Source organism: Eutrigla gurnardus (assembly GCF_963514095.1).
Source record: "Eutrigla gurnardus genome assembly, chromosome: 15".
Classification (NCBI taxonomy): Eukaryota; Metazoa; Chordata; class Actinopteri; order Perciformes; family Triglidae; genus Eutrigla; species Eutrigla gurnardus.
Window position 1 is genome coordinate 13,120,715 of NC_139938.1, and position 14,833 is coordinate 13,135,547.

A 14,833-nucleotide genomic window follows, 5' to 3' on the forward strand; every position below is an offset into this window, starting at 1 on the left:
TGGTAAAGTCCCAACAGCCAACTTCCACATGTTTGAGGAAAGCCTGAAGAGTGGAGGCTTTTATAACAGTAAATGAATACCTAGGTTCGAAGCTGGCCCTGTGAGACTAGTATTTAAGCAGGATATATAGTGTTGTGGATCTAAATCCTTTAAACAAACAGAATGTAATGCATTCAGGTGATCTTCAAATTTCGGTTTTGCTAAATAAGCCAGTTACTTTGTTCACTTTCCCTTTTCTTTGCAGTTCTGAGAAATGGTGTCATAAACCGGTAGGAACCTGAAAAGGCTGCTACTTCAATGCACGGCAGATTGCAGATGCACCTTCTTTTTTATCAGGACAGAACACACAAACACACACAAACACACACACACACACTCACAGATAATCTTTGTCGAGGTGTGTGCTCTCACTCGCCCACCCAGTAAACACACAGAGAGAAATAGTGGAAAAAAGAACAACCCTATCGTGCTCATAGTGACCGTGATAAGATATCAGTAATCATGTATAAATGGGACAACGTGACGTGAAAGATTGATACTGTTAAGTAACATTTAGTTTTTCTTTCATTTATCAACTGTATCCAGTAGCGCTTTACTCCCCTGTGCTATCCACGGTCCAGAATCTCTGTGAACAGTCTCCACTTGTATGTATTTTACTTTCCTTCTTTCATTATGTAGTTTCCTTGCTCAGAACTGCGATGCTTTTGGAGCAATCTGCGGTTCTGAACATTTCTTCAGCATTTCTTTTTCTTCCTCAGCTCACAGTTTTTGCTGTTGATCTGTTAAAAAGAACAAAAAAACAAACTAACGTGCCTTCCTATGTTCTTCTTGCTTGCTATTTCTAGGCCCCTTCTGTTGTTGTTTCACTTTCCACACAGAACAAAAGTTTCATTAAAACCAAGTACTAAAGCGCTCGGTGGAGCTGTCCATAGTGCTGAACCTCTCACTCACTCTGGCTCTCTGTGAGCAGATCTTCTTTCTATCTCGCCTTATTTCATGCTGACCACCAAAATACTTCATGCATCAGATACATAGTCTGTGCTAACGTATGTGCTGGTGGGTGGAGGAACAGATAAAATGTTCTGCATCAGATAAAAGATGCAGCCTATTGATTGTTAGTCGTGTAGTGTGCGCTCTCGTCCACAAGTCCCCTTTTTCGCTTCCAGTATTACTCACTTCATCCTCATTACTTCCTGTCTTAATTGTAAGACTCTGTGTTTCCAGTTCAGTCATGAGCAGAGGAAACATGGCAGAGCCCCATGTCAGTTGGAAGCAGCTTATGTATTCAAGCTCATTGATTTGTTTGCCAACTCTGCGCAGTTAGACGTGGAGAGTGTGGTCAACTCTCCAAAAGGAACTGACCAAGGCCCCCATTAAAACCGGCTCCACTGCGACATAATTACAGCGACTGATTTGTAACAATGCCATAAAATTCCATAAATTTAGACTGTAATGATGGAAACGTGATGTGGAAAGGAAACAAGCTCTCCTTGACTTTAATTATCTTGCAAACATCTAGGCCTAAGTCGTGATGAAGGCGCTGATACGTCATTAAAATGAGGATTACTGGGTTTGGTGTTTATTCACGTGAACATTACAATCAATTTACTCTCAATAACTTTTATAATAAAGATGATATATGTTTATTTTATATTTATTCAAGCACCCCTTCTCCTACTTAAAAAAATAAAAATAAAATTAGGTGACTGAGCAGGCTACTTATATTGTCATGTGCACCTCTCTCCCTCTCCTCTTCCCCCCTCTCTCGCTCTCTCTTCTCCCTCTCTCTCCCCCCCTCTCTCTCTCTCTCTCTGTGACAGGCGTCAAAAATACCACCAAGGGAGGGCGCATCAGCAGCTTTCCACGCAGCCACAATCGGGTATTGTCCGCCGTACCGATGCGTAAATAACCCAAAGACCACTCATCTTTTCTGAGGACAGACACACAGCACCTTCGTGACGGTGGAAAGAGCGGGGTTTTTTTGTAGGTTTTCTTTTTTTTTTTTAATATTCTGATGGTTCAAAGTAACCGAAGCCGGACTGATTCGACTTTACACGCCGGAGAGGACTGTAGTCGGTCACCTTCTTTGCGAGACACATCGGCACAGACCTGCTCCGAGACTAACATGAGGGAGAAGATGTGGATATTTTACGGCGCCGATCATTCAAAGTGTCTTTTCTCCATTTGGAATCAGTGGTGTTTGTATTACGCAGCGTTGGCGTGTTTGTTGTTCTCGCCTGTCAGGACAGATGATGCTTGCCCGTCGTCCTGCATCTGTGCTAGAGACTCGGGGACGGTGACCTGCCGCGACGGGGAGGACACCGACGTACCGGGGGACGTGCCGGAGTGGACGTCCACCTTGATACTCAAGGGGAGAAACATTTCAACTTTACAGCGTGGTGCGTTCATGATCAACGGCACGGAATTGGAAATGACGACACTCTCGCTGTCCTACAACGGGATACAGGCTATCGAACCGTACGCCTTCCTGGGACTACCCCGGTTGCACGTGCTGGATCTGAGCCACAACCAGCTGGAGTCCATCTCAGCCAGGGCTTTCCACGGGTTACCGGAGCTGCGCTCTCTCTACCTGAATCACTCGATTTCACCTCCGGCCGCCGAGCAGCTCTCGAATGCGCTCGGCGCTCAAAGTTTGCGCAACCTCCACAGACTGGAGTTGGCGGGAAACACGCTGACGTCTATCCCCCTGATGCGATTAGATATGCACAACCTCCACACGTTGGTGCTGGTGAATAACTCCATAGAGAGCATCGGGGTGGAACACGTGACCCTTTTGTACCAGCAAAAGCGCATACGGGTCTATTTGTCTTCCAACCCGTTTCGGTGCAACTGTGAACTGGAGGCGTTTTACTACTGGATGAAGAACTCGTCCCAGTGCCCGGATGCGGGGCTTCTCCTGTGCAGCGAGCCAGAGGCCAAGAGGGGGGTCCCCGTGGAGAACCTCCGGGAGGAGGACTTGGATTGCATGAACGAGAATCTCGAGACGGTTTCCTACGTTTTCCTCGGCTTGGTGCTGGCTCTGATCGGCGTGGTGTTTCTGATGGTGCTGTATCTCAACCGAGGAGGCATCAAACGGTGGCTCAACAACCTCAGAGACGCGTGCAGAGACCAGATGGAAGTCTACCACTACCGCTATGAGCAGGACTCAGACCCCAGACTGGCCAACGTGGCTGTTTAATCTACTGACCCCCCCTCTCCCATCCCCGGAAGTGTCCTGCTACAAGCAAAATCAATTATTTTTACAACCAGTTTCATCCTTCTCAGCAGCTGGCCAATGAACTGCATGTGGCATCCCTCTCATACTGAGATATGCACAGAGCCAAACACAGTTTAAAAGACTTATAAAGACTATACAGTAAGTGTTCATCTTGCACAACGAATACTTACACTTCTTAAACTATTGTACATACAGTACCTCCTCAAGAGAGGAATGCTTTCCATGCATCGTCTTAACTTGCACGGTCTGCAGCAGCCTGTCGGACTAACTTAGTATTATTTATCTTATTAACAATGTGACAAAATATACAGTAAAGGGACACAGCATTTCTAGAATGAAATGCAAATTGCAAGCTAATGGCCTACATTCGGGACACCCCACAGGGAGAACAAGGGAGTCGTGTTTCTAATCTAGTGAAGGGTGCATATTGCAAAGCGTGAGAGAGAAAAGTGGTGAGACTTGGGGCAGGGGATGACTAGGCAAGGAAGCTGGTGCCATGTTCGTGCAAGCAGTCATATCTCATCATCAAGAAGACAGAATACGTCTGATCTCTGCGTATAACACACGTGTTAGCTGACACCGGGTCAGTTTATCAGTGAAGGGGCGAAAGAGGAAGAGACGGAATCTAACCATGCATGTGATTGTTGTAGCAATAGATAACCAACCAAAACATAAATAAAAGGTCAAATAAAAATGGCGAGTTAGCAGTGTTCTTTACGTCGGTGCACTTTATCATCACTGTCAGGAAATGTTGATTTCATGCAGCACTGTGCCACACATTAAACACAGGAAGATCTCCCCATTTGTATTTTGTAAATATGTTTTTTTTTTTTTGTAACCTGGCGACAAGCAGGTGTGAACGAGTGCATCTGCGTGTGAAATGTTGAGTGAGTGAAACTGAACTGCAACGAAGTGTCACATCGTCAGCACCTCTGCTCTCCAGGAAAAGGGTCTCCACTATCTCATCTGCTTGTTTTTAAATCAACAAAGAGTCCTAGGCCGGTAGAGGTCTTCATAGGGATAAACACAATAAATCAAAAGGCACGACGGCGTTAATCTCATCAGCACTGTGACGAATAAACCGTGGAGAATCCCGATCGACCTGTGAAGTCCGTGTCTCTGCACGCCGGAGCTCATCATCTCAACTTAAAGGCCAAACAGCTGGAACGCAGCAGGACTAAAGCAATGTGTGTGTGAGGATATTCATGTAACAGATTCCAAGTGGCACACGTAAGGAAAAACATTAAAAAACTAAATGAAAACGAGGTGTTTCTTATGATATTGATGATATGGTATTTTCATGTGGTTTGCGTTTTTTCTCATGTAACCTCACACCAATCGATGGTGAATGGCAGTGTACTTGTACATCGGCGCAAGTGGCTGACAAAATTATGTGGAATACGTGTAATTTCACCTGCATTCACTCTACTAAGAATCCTAATAAATGTGACTAATACACCAGATTCAAGACGAGGTGAGACATAATCATTAATGCATCCTTTTGAAACAGAAGGCTAGCTATATAGGCATTTCTGTTTGAATCATGTGATGCTTTCCATAGATAGATAGATAGATAGATAGATAGATAGATAGATAGATAGATAGATAGATAGATAGATTATTTCACTATGTCAGCAGTCTAGGAGCTGCCTTTACATAACGACATAGAAACGCGAGGCATTGCCGCTTGTTATGTCAGGTGACATGGCAGCGTACGATACACTGTCATGTCGTATATGGAGACTGATGAGACAGACTTCATCATTAGGAAAGCGGTATTCAAAGATAAAAGCGTGTTGACATGACTCATTTTGACATCACGCCCTTGATGCTTTAAGAGTGATGATGCACTTAAAAAACGACAGCCTTCAATAAAGCAACAGAAAACAATTGAAACACCAACGTGTGTCTGAGGATGTAAATAAACACTAGAAACAAGTTTTTTTTTTTTTTATGAATATAGGAACTTTAAATGACATGACAGTGAGTGAGGAATATGTTGTGTGTTGCTATATACAGTCATTGGTTACCAGAGTCTAAATCTATGGTGGCAGGTCTTTAAGGCTTTGCCTGGAGAGAGCTAAACACATCGGCATGCAAAGTGTACAGTGAAATTGCCACCATGCTGATGTACAGCAGCTATAATGTTTATGATAATCGCCTTCTTCATTTTAATTGCCTCTTTAGCAATTTTGCAACATTTCCTTTTCAATTAAATAACTGATAATGATCTTTCCTTTGTAACTTAACAACCTTGAATCTGCCATCTTCCCCCACTTTCCCCTGGTTTGTCCCTCCAGCCATCACATTTTTTTTTCTATTTGTTTCGGATTCTTGGGCATAAATAAAGAGATAACACAGTGTTCTGTTATTGTTCAAAAAAGGCCAAATTTGTCTTTTCAAAGTATTCTCGCTTCAGTGCTGCTCACTCCATGCACTTGACTTGTTGTTACTCCATTTCTTTCTCTGCCATCGTGCTATATTCTCCTTACAAATACAGTGTTTGTCTGAGACGTTCTTCTCTGCCGTGCACGGCCCACCCTCTCGCTCTGTCTATTCCCCTCTCTCACTCCCCCTTCATTCAGGTAAATGACTTTATCCAGTTGAGTGACTTTGTAAAGGACGCAGGGACGGGGTTTAAGCTGAGCCCAGTGAAAAAAAAAAAGAACGGAAAAAGACAGATAAAGAAAAGGGGGAGTAGAAAAAGATTCATTAGAGTTCTTTAGTCCAGACACCGAATGTCCTTGACTTATGCAAAGCGATGACTCATCTCCTTGCTCTTTATGTGCATGTCTGGGAGGCCAAAGCCCTGCCGCAAACGTGGGGAGAGGTCGAAAAATGAATGTGGAAATATTATCTTAATTGTTGAACAGCTGCTGCTTTCAGATAATTCAATCACATGGGAGCTTCTAAACTTCGGGCCACTTTTCAAATGTCCTCCATCGTTCCTCCGTAGCAACACTTTCTCTGTCGCACAGCCCATCAACCACTGATTGAATAGTATGCATCACTAGCTGTATGTGAGAGGCTCGTGATGTGACATATGGAACGGAGTCTGCCAGTTCATAGTCTGGTGATTACTGGTTATTGATTGCTGGATGTGCCTTGGCAGCCCTCTGGAGATAAGGGAAGGGGGAAATGCTCTGGCTCTGGGAGAGGAGAAGCAGCCTTGGGGCAGGAGGAGGTTGACGGACAAATCTGTCTGGTTAAACACCGCTTAAACTTCCTATGGTTTACAGTAAAAGAGGAGAGTTTGTGTTTCAGATTGTATTAGCTGAGAAAAGCTTCTGTATTGGAAGGAAATCGTGTGCTATGTGTTCGTCTGTATGGAGCAGAGTGAACTTAAAACAAATGTGATATTCTATTTTCTTCTCTCACTCATTTTATACAGAACCAGTAGCCCGGATTTTCTCCTGCATCTCAATAAATAGACTGCAGCTCTGATTGAGTGTTGAAAAAAGTGTTCACATACAGAAGAAAATAGCAGCTTTTAATAAAAAAATGAGGAAGAAAGAAGCAGTCAATGGAGGACAGCTCATGGTGTACAGGGACTGAATTCTTTGACATTGCTTTTTACTTCTCGTCCGTCTGCGACTGATACTTGACCGATACGTCTTTGAATGTAAACACACACAAATAAGCAATCTTGATTCAGATCCATAACATTTCTTTTTGTTTTAAGTGTGACCAAAATATATACTCGAGACATTTTACAGTTGGAAAATGTATTTTTCAGTGCTGTCTGAAGTAATGAATTACCTCAAACTAAATATATTTGGTATTCCTGTGCAATTTCTTGTTACCTATTGGCCAACACATACATCAATACTGATATATCTGGAATATCCTAATATTGGCCAATACATAAGTCTGGTTGATTTATAATTCTACAGCTCTAGCATGAACATTTGTTGAATACTAATTTTGACAGTGAATTTCTGGTTAGATTCTCAGTCTTATTCGATTTTTTTAACTTAAATATTAACTTAACTCATTGATATTTTGTTTATAAGGGGAAAAGACTATTAATGTGAGGTATGAAAATAAAGTATAATTTTGGTTTGGATATCGTACAACAACTGGTATTGAGAAATTTCAAATCATACCCAGCCCTATATACACTTTATAAAATGATATTCCACAGCACAGAGGAATTACTAAAAGATCCCAGTGCATTCTGGGTAAATATGGTCTGTTATTATTCACTTTCTCCCTCCGTCCTTGAAGGCTTGATCTCTCGGATGTCCCCTTGAGATCAGATTCCAGATTTGGGAGGTTTAGAATATAAAATGGGTAAAGGGATTTCCCCGGGAGAAGGCGTCGACATGAAGTCAACCAGGGCGTTTTAGACAGCTTTGAATGTGTCACAGAAGGGTTCACCATTTCACAATTACCATGTTTACTTTCAATTAAATGTAAGCGTTCAAAACCAAGGTTAATAGCTCATTATTAGCGTGCGGACCCACAAATTCCTTCCAGTCTTTACTGTGTATAATTGGGTGCATGCTTTGGGACTCCTAACAGGTTCTTATGAGATTAATTAAGCTTAAACTTGAACAGTTAAAAGTTTGTTTGTGTGTTACAGGCAAGGTCATTAACCACATTCAGTGGTAATGCCCTCATAAATGTTGCTCATTAGAGAGATTCCCAGGAGTCGAAGAGGCAGGAGTGAGTCCTTTTGTTTGCCCTGTTTGATGTTAAATGCACCCTCGGGGAATACATGTGGCGCACCATCATATTGTCTTGTTCATACATTCAAAGCTCCAAAGATTATATTAGCAAGAAGTCCAACAGAGGCCATCATAAAAGCATTGCACATGATAAGAAAGAAAATGATGAAATAATCAATAAATCCCAGCACAATATTTCCTTGTGCTGGCTACTCTGCAGTGTAATTACTAACCATGGGAACCAATGTAATGAAGTGGGATATTATGAAATTCTGTCTGACCTCTAAGCTCAAGGGTCACAGGGTTTTGATCAGGACCACATCGGGTCTTAAAGAGGACAACTGTAGTCCTGGCCTGAGTTTTTATTGAGCTTGGACTGTGGATCAACGCGCTTGGCTGGTCGATGGGCCTTTGACCAGGAGAACAGATTCTGTCTTAACAAGCTGTACAGGTGTCTCCGATCTATACGCTAATTAAACCCGCAGACTTGCTTGCCGGAGATGAGCTTATGAGGGTTTTGACCTTAATCCCTCACTGTAGGACAAACATTAACAGATTTCACACATTAATTTCAATCAAGTTCTTTCCAGCGACCGCACAGATGCTCACTTTGGATTAGATCTTTCGATTAACAAGAATCCAAAAATGTCCTTCACATCGCAGCAGTGTTGCAGTCAAGACCGTCTAAACCGAGACCGAGGCGTGACCGAGACTTTGAGGGGAGAAGACCAGGCCAAAACCAAGACCAAGGCAGGATGAAACGAGACCAAGACCAGACCAGTGCAAGTCCTGCTCCCCATGACACTCTTACGAGATACTCTCCGATAAAAACACCCACTGAAAACAAATGAAGATTCACTCATCATTCACTTCCTTTATCTGTGTATATGTGTGTTTGTATAAGTGTACCACGAGAAATGTCTTTAATGAAATAATCAAAAGGAATTGCGGAGGCACATTTAACGTGTGGGAATTCTTGTTTTCTATGAACAATCACATTAATGATGTTAACAAATAAATCAGACAATACAATTTAATGATATCCTCCCAGTTGTGATCCAGACCAGTCAAAAAACTAAAATCAGTAGTGAAGGTACAAACACTCAAAGAAATGTCATGATGCTTACTTATCTATGTTGTTGTTTTAATGAATAAGGGACACTTATAGAATACAGTGACCCTAAGACACAATTTCCATTTTAAGATAATGTAAAACAAAAATAATTAAGGATGATGTACTGGCTTTCAAAGATCTGCATTCTACAGTATTTACACACAGCATTTATCGATACTCTAGTTATCATACAAACAGATCTTAAATAAATAATGTTCTCATTTTCTGCACACCACTGTGGCTTTAACTGTAGTAAAACACAAATACATCCCATCACATCATTTTATAATCACTGAAGCAATTGTAAAAATAAGAATGATGCGTTGAAATGCCTGCTAACAAATATTCAGCCTAATTAGGAAATGTTTAGTGCTCATTAAATCTCATTCCCATCAATCACAGCACCATCTACGGTAGCTCTGCTAATTAGCTGCCAGTGAGTCTTTGAGCAGTATGAGTATGAGATGGGCCGGTTCTCAGTCAAATGGCTGTGAAAAAACAAAATGCAGTCTCAGCAGTTTGAATATTTTATGCTGTCCTTCACCAGAAAGAAGCTGCTGATCCTCTGAGCGGCCCGTTACCTCAGAGAAAACAATATCTGCCCTGACAACCTGTCTGTCACCTTCTCGCCTCTCAGTTCAGCATGCTACAGTATAACCCCAAACTGATAAACACACAGCTACAACATTATGTTCTATGGGCTGAAGAAGAAGAATACAATCTTAATATATCATTCAGTGCATTTGAGTGCATGCTAACTTTTTGCACCCTCCTTGACCTTTACCATTAAAGTCTGCCAACTACTACCCCCGTGTGGTTATTTGGCTACACTGCAGCTATATATACTTTATATAATAGACATAGGGTACATATATTCTTGTCTGGCAGTCTGACACTTTGATGAGATTCCCCTTGGAATTTACAACTTCAAAAGGACAAGATGACCCAAGACAAAAGGACCACGTCCCTAAAAGTCTGTCTAATGAGTCCCAGCTGGGATGACATCACTGGGGAAAAATACTTCATGACCTTGCCTGTAAACAAATAAAACCTCTATTGAAATTTTGCCTCATTAATATCTTCCCCCCATTAATTAAAATGGAAGAGAACGCAGGAATATATAGTATATTGTAGAGAAAATCTACAGTTTGAGGAAAAGCTTGATTCAAAACAGACCTACAATCAATCAAATAGCCACAGTGCCTTATAAATTAATGTTTGGTGTTATAGCCCTCTGTAAATAATTTAAAATTATTCTTCTCGTGTTATGTAAACAGGGCGAGATATTAAAACTGTAGTTCAGCACAGTCCCTTCACTTAGTATAGTTAGATGATTCCTCACGGCTACTAATTTAACAGTTTAAGTAATACTGTACTGAAGTTATGGCTTTATATTGTGTTTTCTGACTTTGCCCCTCGTAGTAAATCTTTGTACAGTTTGTATACTGCACAATAACACTGAGACGACTCTTATCTGCTCCTTTCTCATGGATCATGCCGTGCTCTTGGCTGGGCCTTATCACTTTTTTCCTATTTCTGAAGTCTCCTTAATGCTTTTCACGATGGTCTGTCTAAATGTGTATTGCTATACCCTTGTGATGAATTTTGACAAGACATTTTTCAAGAATTATGTGATTTTCCTTTTTTCCCCCCAATACGGAGACGCCATCTTTCTCTCCAGATCCAGATGTGTGTGTGGTGACAAACATCTGGGCATGAGGTGGATTACTGAATTCACATTGAATAGTTGCTAGTGCCTCTTATATTTTCAGTATTTTTACACCACATTGCTGTTTTATAGCTTTCATTAACCAACATTCGATGGTACATTAATTGATTGATCATGGTTACCCAGAACATCATTACCAGCCTTTCATTTTTTGTTCAAGTTGTTTAGAAGCATTTTGAATTTTTTTGTGCTGATGCACACAAGTAACTTCTAGATGTCTTGTAATACGTTATGTGCTTCCGAATGTTCCGCAGTATATTGTCTGTGTCCGATGCCAACGCAGCGAGTAACGATGAAAACATTCTAAAGTTGAAGGCACTTTCATCACACTTAGCATACCGAAAGCGTCAACTTCAGAAAAGGCATCAAAGACACGTAGGGGCTGAGATTGCAGGTCTATATCTCCTATATCTCCCAGAGAAGAGGTGACTATTAGTCAAATTGAGGGTTTATACTTGAGCTTTTTCAAGAACACCAAAAACTCATTAATATCCCTGTACACCCATTCCCATTACACTGGAGTTTTAATTGTGGCCGTGCAAACCCTTCCTGTGGATGCAGATAAGATTAATTAGGCTTAAGTCGGAACAGTAAAAGGTTTGTTTGTTATGGGCAGAGTCATTAACCGGCATCCTTTGGTAATGACATCACAAATAGGGCTCATTAGCAGGGTTCCCATGAGTCAAAGAGGCAGAAGTGAAGCCTTTAGTCTGGGGTCAATGTGCCCTGTTTGATGATAAAAGCCCCCTCAGGAAATACTATTAACTCTCAATGTCGCTACGCATTGTCAAGTCAGTTTATACACTCCAAGTTTATACAAACTGTGGATGTTTTTATACAGACTCATGAAATTGTCTTGATGTTTTTCATTGCTGAACATAGGTTGAATATCGCACACGTCTGCCGTTGCTACATTCAAATTACAGCTTTGATCATCCGTTGATTACCGAGTTGCGTGATCTGTTGTGTTCCAACATTTAATTAAGCCTCTGTGAAATCAAATGATGTGTTTCTGTGTAGTCCAAACAAACGCAGCTTGTTATTTCAGAGGAGGTACCCGTGGGGGGAAGCACAGGCCACGAGGGTCCCAATTTCCCATCCATTTCCGTCCAAATGTAAGGGTGCAAAACTTGCTAATAGACGCAGGTAAGATTAATTAGGTGAAGGTTTAAACAGCAAAAGGTTTGTTTGTTGCAAGAAGGGTCATTAACTTGCTTCTTCAGGTGACGAAATCTCAAACGGGGATCATTAGAATGACTCTGAGCTCTCAGATGCAGCAAAAAGTCATCCTGTCTGGAGCCATTATGGACTATTTGATGATAAATGCTCCCTCAGAGAGGATGATAGTTTACTTTCTTTTCACTTACTTTAAGTGATACGTAAAGAATATTTTGCATTATACATGTATAACACCCTGGACCTCTACTCTTCTCAACAGACATTTGGTGCAATCATTTTGGGTTGTAAAAGCAAGTGGCTGAATGAACTTGCCCATGAATGATTGGCCAGCATTTTAAAACCAGAGTTTCTTCCCAATCAGTTGACTCCAAACAGATATAACAGGTGAGGGAGTCAAGGAAATGATGGTGCATCGTGTTTGGATTGTGTCACTTCCTTCGCATTTCGGTGTGGGAAGGAATCCAACTGCTGTGACTTTGCACACACGTCATGAGGTCACTTGCAGTCAAGGTAGTCGTGAAAGATAATCCTTGCCCTTGTGAGGTAGGCAGGTTCAGCCTTGAAGCCCCCCCCCCAAGGATGAGGCCCCTGGAAGGCCATTGAGCTCAGATTAAGCGGTAATGAATAGATGAGGATGATTGGATTTAATTGGACCAGGTTGAGGTGAAGGTGATGTAGTTGTAGTGCAGCAGCTGGCCAAGAAACTGTTCTGTGTTCTGAACTCATCTATCTTTCAAAATGGGAACTGTCTCATTTGATCAATACAGTCTCGACCATCTAGTTAATATTAGGATGATTGTGCCTGATTAGGTCTCATCTATCTGTCAATTTATATGTTTAGATGAATACATTAGATGTTAGGGTTAGGCTTTCGCCGCATTATATATTAAGGGTAAATCTACCTTTGAAGCGAGAACAGTAAAATCACGTCGGCACCACACAATATTATATTTATATATATTTTTTTATTCATTTGTTAAATTAATAACAAATAGCGCTTTTTAAGGAATGTTTGAATTCCTTAAAAGGCACAAGCAACTGAAAACAGAAGTGTCAACCCCACTTCCAAATTGATTGACAGGGTTAATAAACATGATTCATATTGTCAAATGGAAATAAGCTGATTGGGGTTTCAGTTTTAATAAGTGTTGAGGCTATTAATTACAACCTGCATGTTTTCCTGCTCTGGAGATAAAGATTAATGAGGTGCTTGGAATCACAGGACAATAATATGTTTGTGTTGCCAACAAGATAAGTTTGAAGAGAAACACACTTCAGTAGAAGGGCACTGCTCATTACTATATTGTTGATCCATATTATTCTTAATTAGAAGGTTGCGTGTTATCTCTGGAGGCTGACGAAGAGGGTATAATTCTAACTGTGCAGAGGACAGACATGCAGACGTTCAATGGCTACTATTGGAGTCAGCAGAATATGGAGCCGCTTCGTGTAAAGCGCTCATCAACAGGTGAGCCAAAGACACACTGTGTTCTGTTGCATGTTATATTAATGGTGCATAAATGTATACGTGTCTGTTTACGCTTACTTAAAGTTTCCATTGATTCTTAAATATAATGACTTATGCATTTACCCTGACAAAGACATTAAGTATTTAATTTGAAAGATAAGTAATAAGATGTACTTTTTCCCTCCTTTTCAAACCAGAGAGTTTTTACACACCTCGGCCCCGACCCAGTCCAACTATGTCTTCTCTCAGGACCGCTTTAAATGACTCCGGCATCATTCATCCTCCTGGCTTTTATATCATCGGATTCCAGACGTTTCCCTTCATCAGCCTCTACATTATCTTCCTCGCATTTGTATATGTGTTTACACTACTTTTCAATACTTTATTGATCTACATAATTGCTCAAGACTCCAACTTACATACACCAAAGTTTGTGGCTGTGGTCAACCTTGCAGTGATTGACATGATCTTAAACACAAGCACGATTCCCAGCATGATTAAGACGTTCCTCCTTAAAGACAACTTTGTTCCATTCAATCTATGTCTGTTGCAAATGTATGTGTACTATGCTGTGCTGTCTATGGAGTCGTATGCGCTCGCCATACTTGCCTACGACAGGTTCGTTGCCATATGTTTCCCTCTGCGTCAGAACCGATTCAACACAGTGACGATCATGTTGTGCATCGTGGGCGTGACTTGGGTTTACAATTTTGGAAGGGTGGCACACAGCACGTCCATCATGACTCGACTGTCATTCTGCAATTCGGTCAGTGTGTTCAGCTATTTCTGTGACTACGCGCCCGTGTTTAGACTCGCCTGCAACGATTACACCCTGCAGTGGTCAGTCGCTTCGACTTCCAGTATGGTGAATCTGATGGCCCCTTTTAGTTTCATCATTCTGTCTTATGGCAGCATCCTGGTCACCGTGTTCAGGATGAAGTCGCTAAGTAACCGGATGAAAGCTCTCGCTACTTGCGTCGAGCACCTGATCCTCGTTGCTGTGTTTTACATTCCTATATTCAGCATATTTTCATTGGGGTTTTATGTGCGAGCCATTGACCCGGACCAGCGTGTGCTGAGTCTGTCGCTGGCCTCTTGCATGCCACCCTGCATCAATCCCATCGTATATTCCTTGAAGACCAAAGAGATTAAAACCAGAGCCGTGGCACTGGTCCATAGAATGAAAACCAGCCTTTGACAATGTGTTTCCCTACAAAAGCAATCTTTAACAGTCAAGACTATGTGTGTATGAATGCATGTTGTTAGGCCTATTTTACCTATCCGTCAGAGGAAGCAGGCATGGTTTTATGTTGAATGCCATTCTATTCTAAAAAATAACATTAATTTCCAAGAGGATGACCAGCTCCACACTGCAGCATAAAGGAAGACAACAATTCAAATAAATACTGTGCTGAAATCTGATAGTTCCCATCAT

General features: G+C 41.5%; 2 protein-coding genes across 2 annotated transcripts; both read left to right on the top strand.

Moving 5' to 3' along the window:
- Positions 1-1,932: 1,932 nt before the first annotated feature.
- Positions 1,933-4,648, top strand: tpbgl (trophoblast glycoprotein like). The gene has a single exon (XM_084028987.1). The coding sequence runs from the start codon at positions 2,015-2,017 to the stop codon at positions 3,197-3,199; it is 1,185 nt and encodes a 394-aa protein (XP_083885113.1). The 5' UTR covers positions 1,933-2,014; the 3' UTR covers positions 3,200-4,648.
- An 8,985-nt stretch (positions 4,649-13,633) lies between these two features.
- Positions 13,634-14,596, top strand: LOC311026105 (olfactory receptor 1M1-like; the record flags this gene model as incomplete). The annotated part of the gene is made up of 1 exon (XM_084029438.1): positions 13,634-14,596. The coding sequence occupies one exon, from the start codon at positions 13,634-13,636 to the stop codon at positions 14,594-14,596; it is 963 nt and encodes a 320-aa protein (XP_083885564.1).
- Between the last annotated feature and the right edge of the window lie 237 nt (positions 14,597-14,833).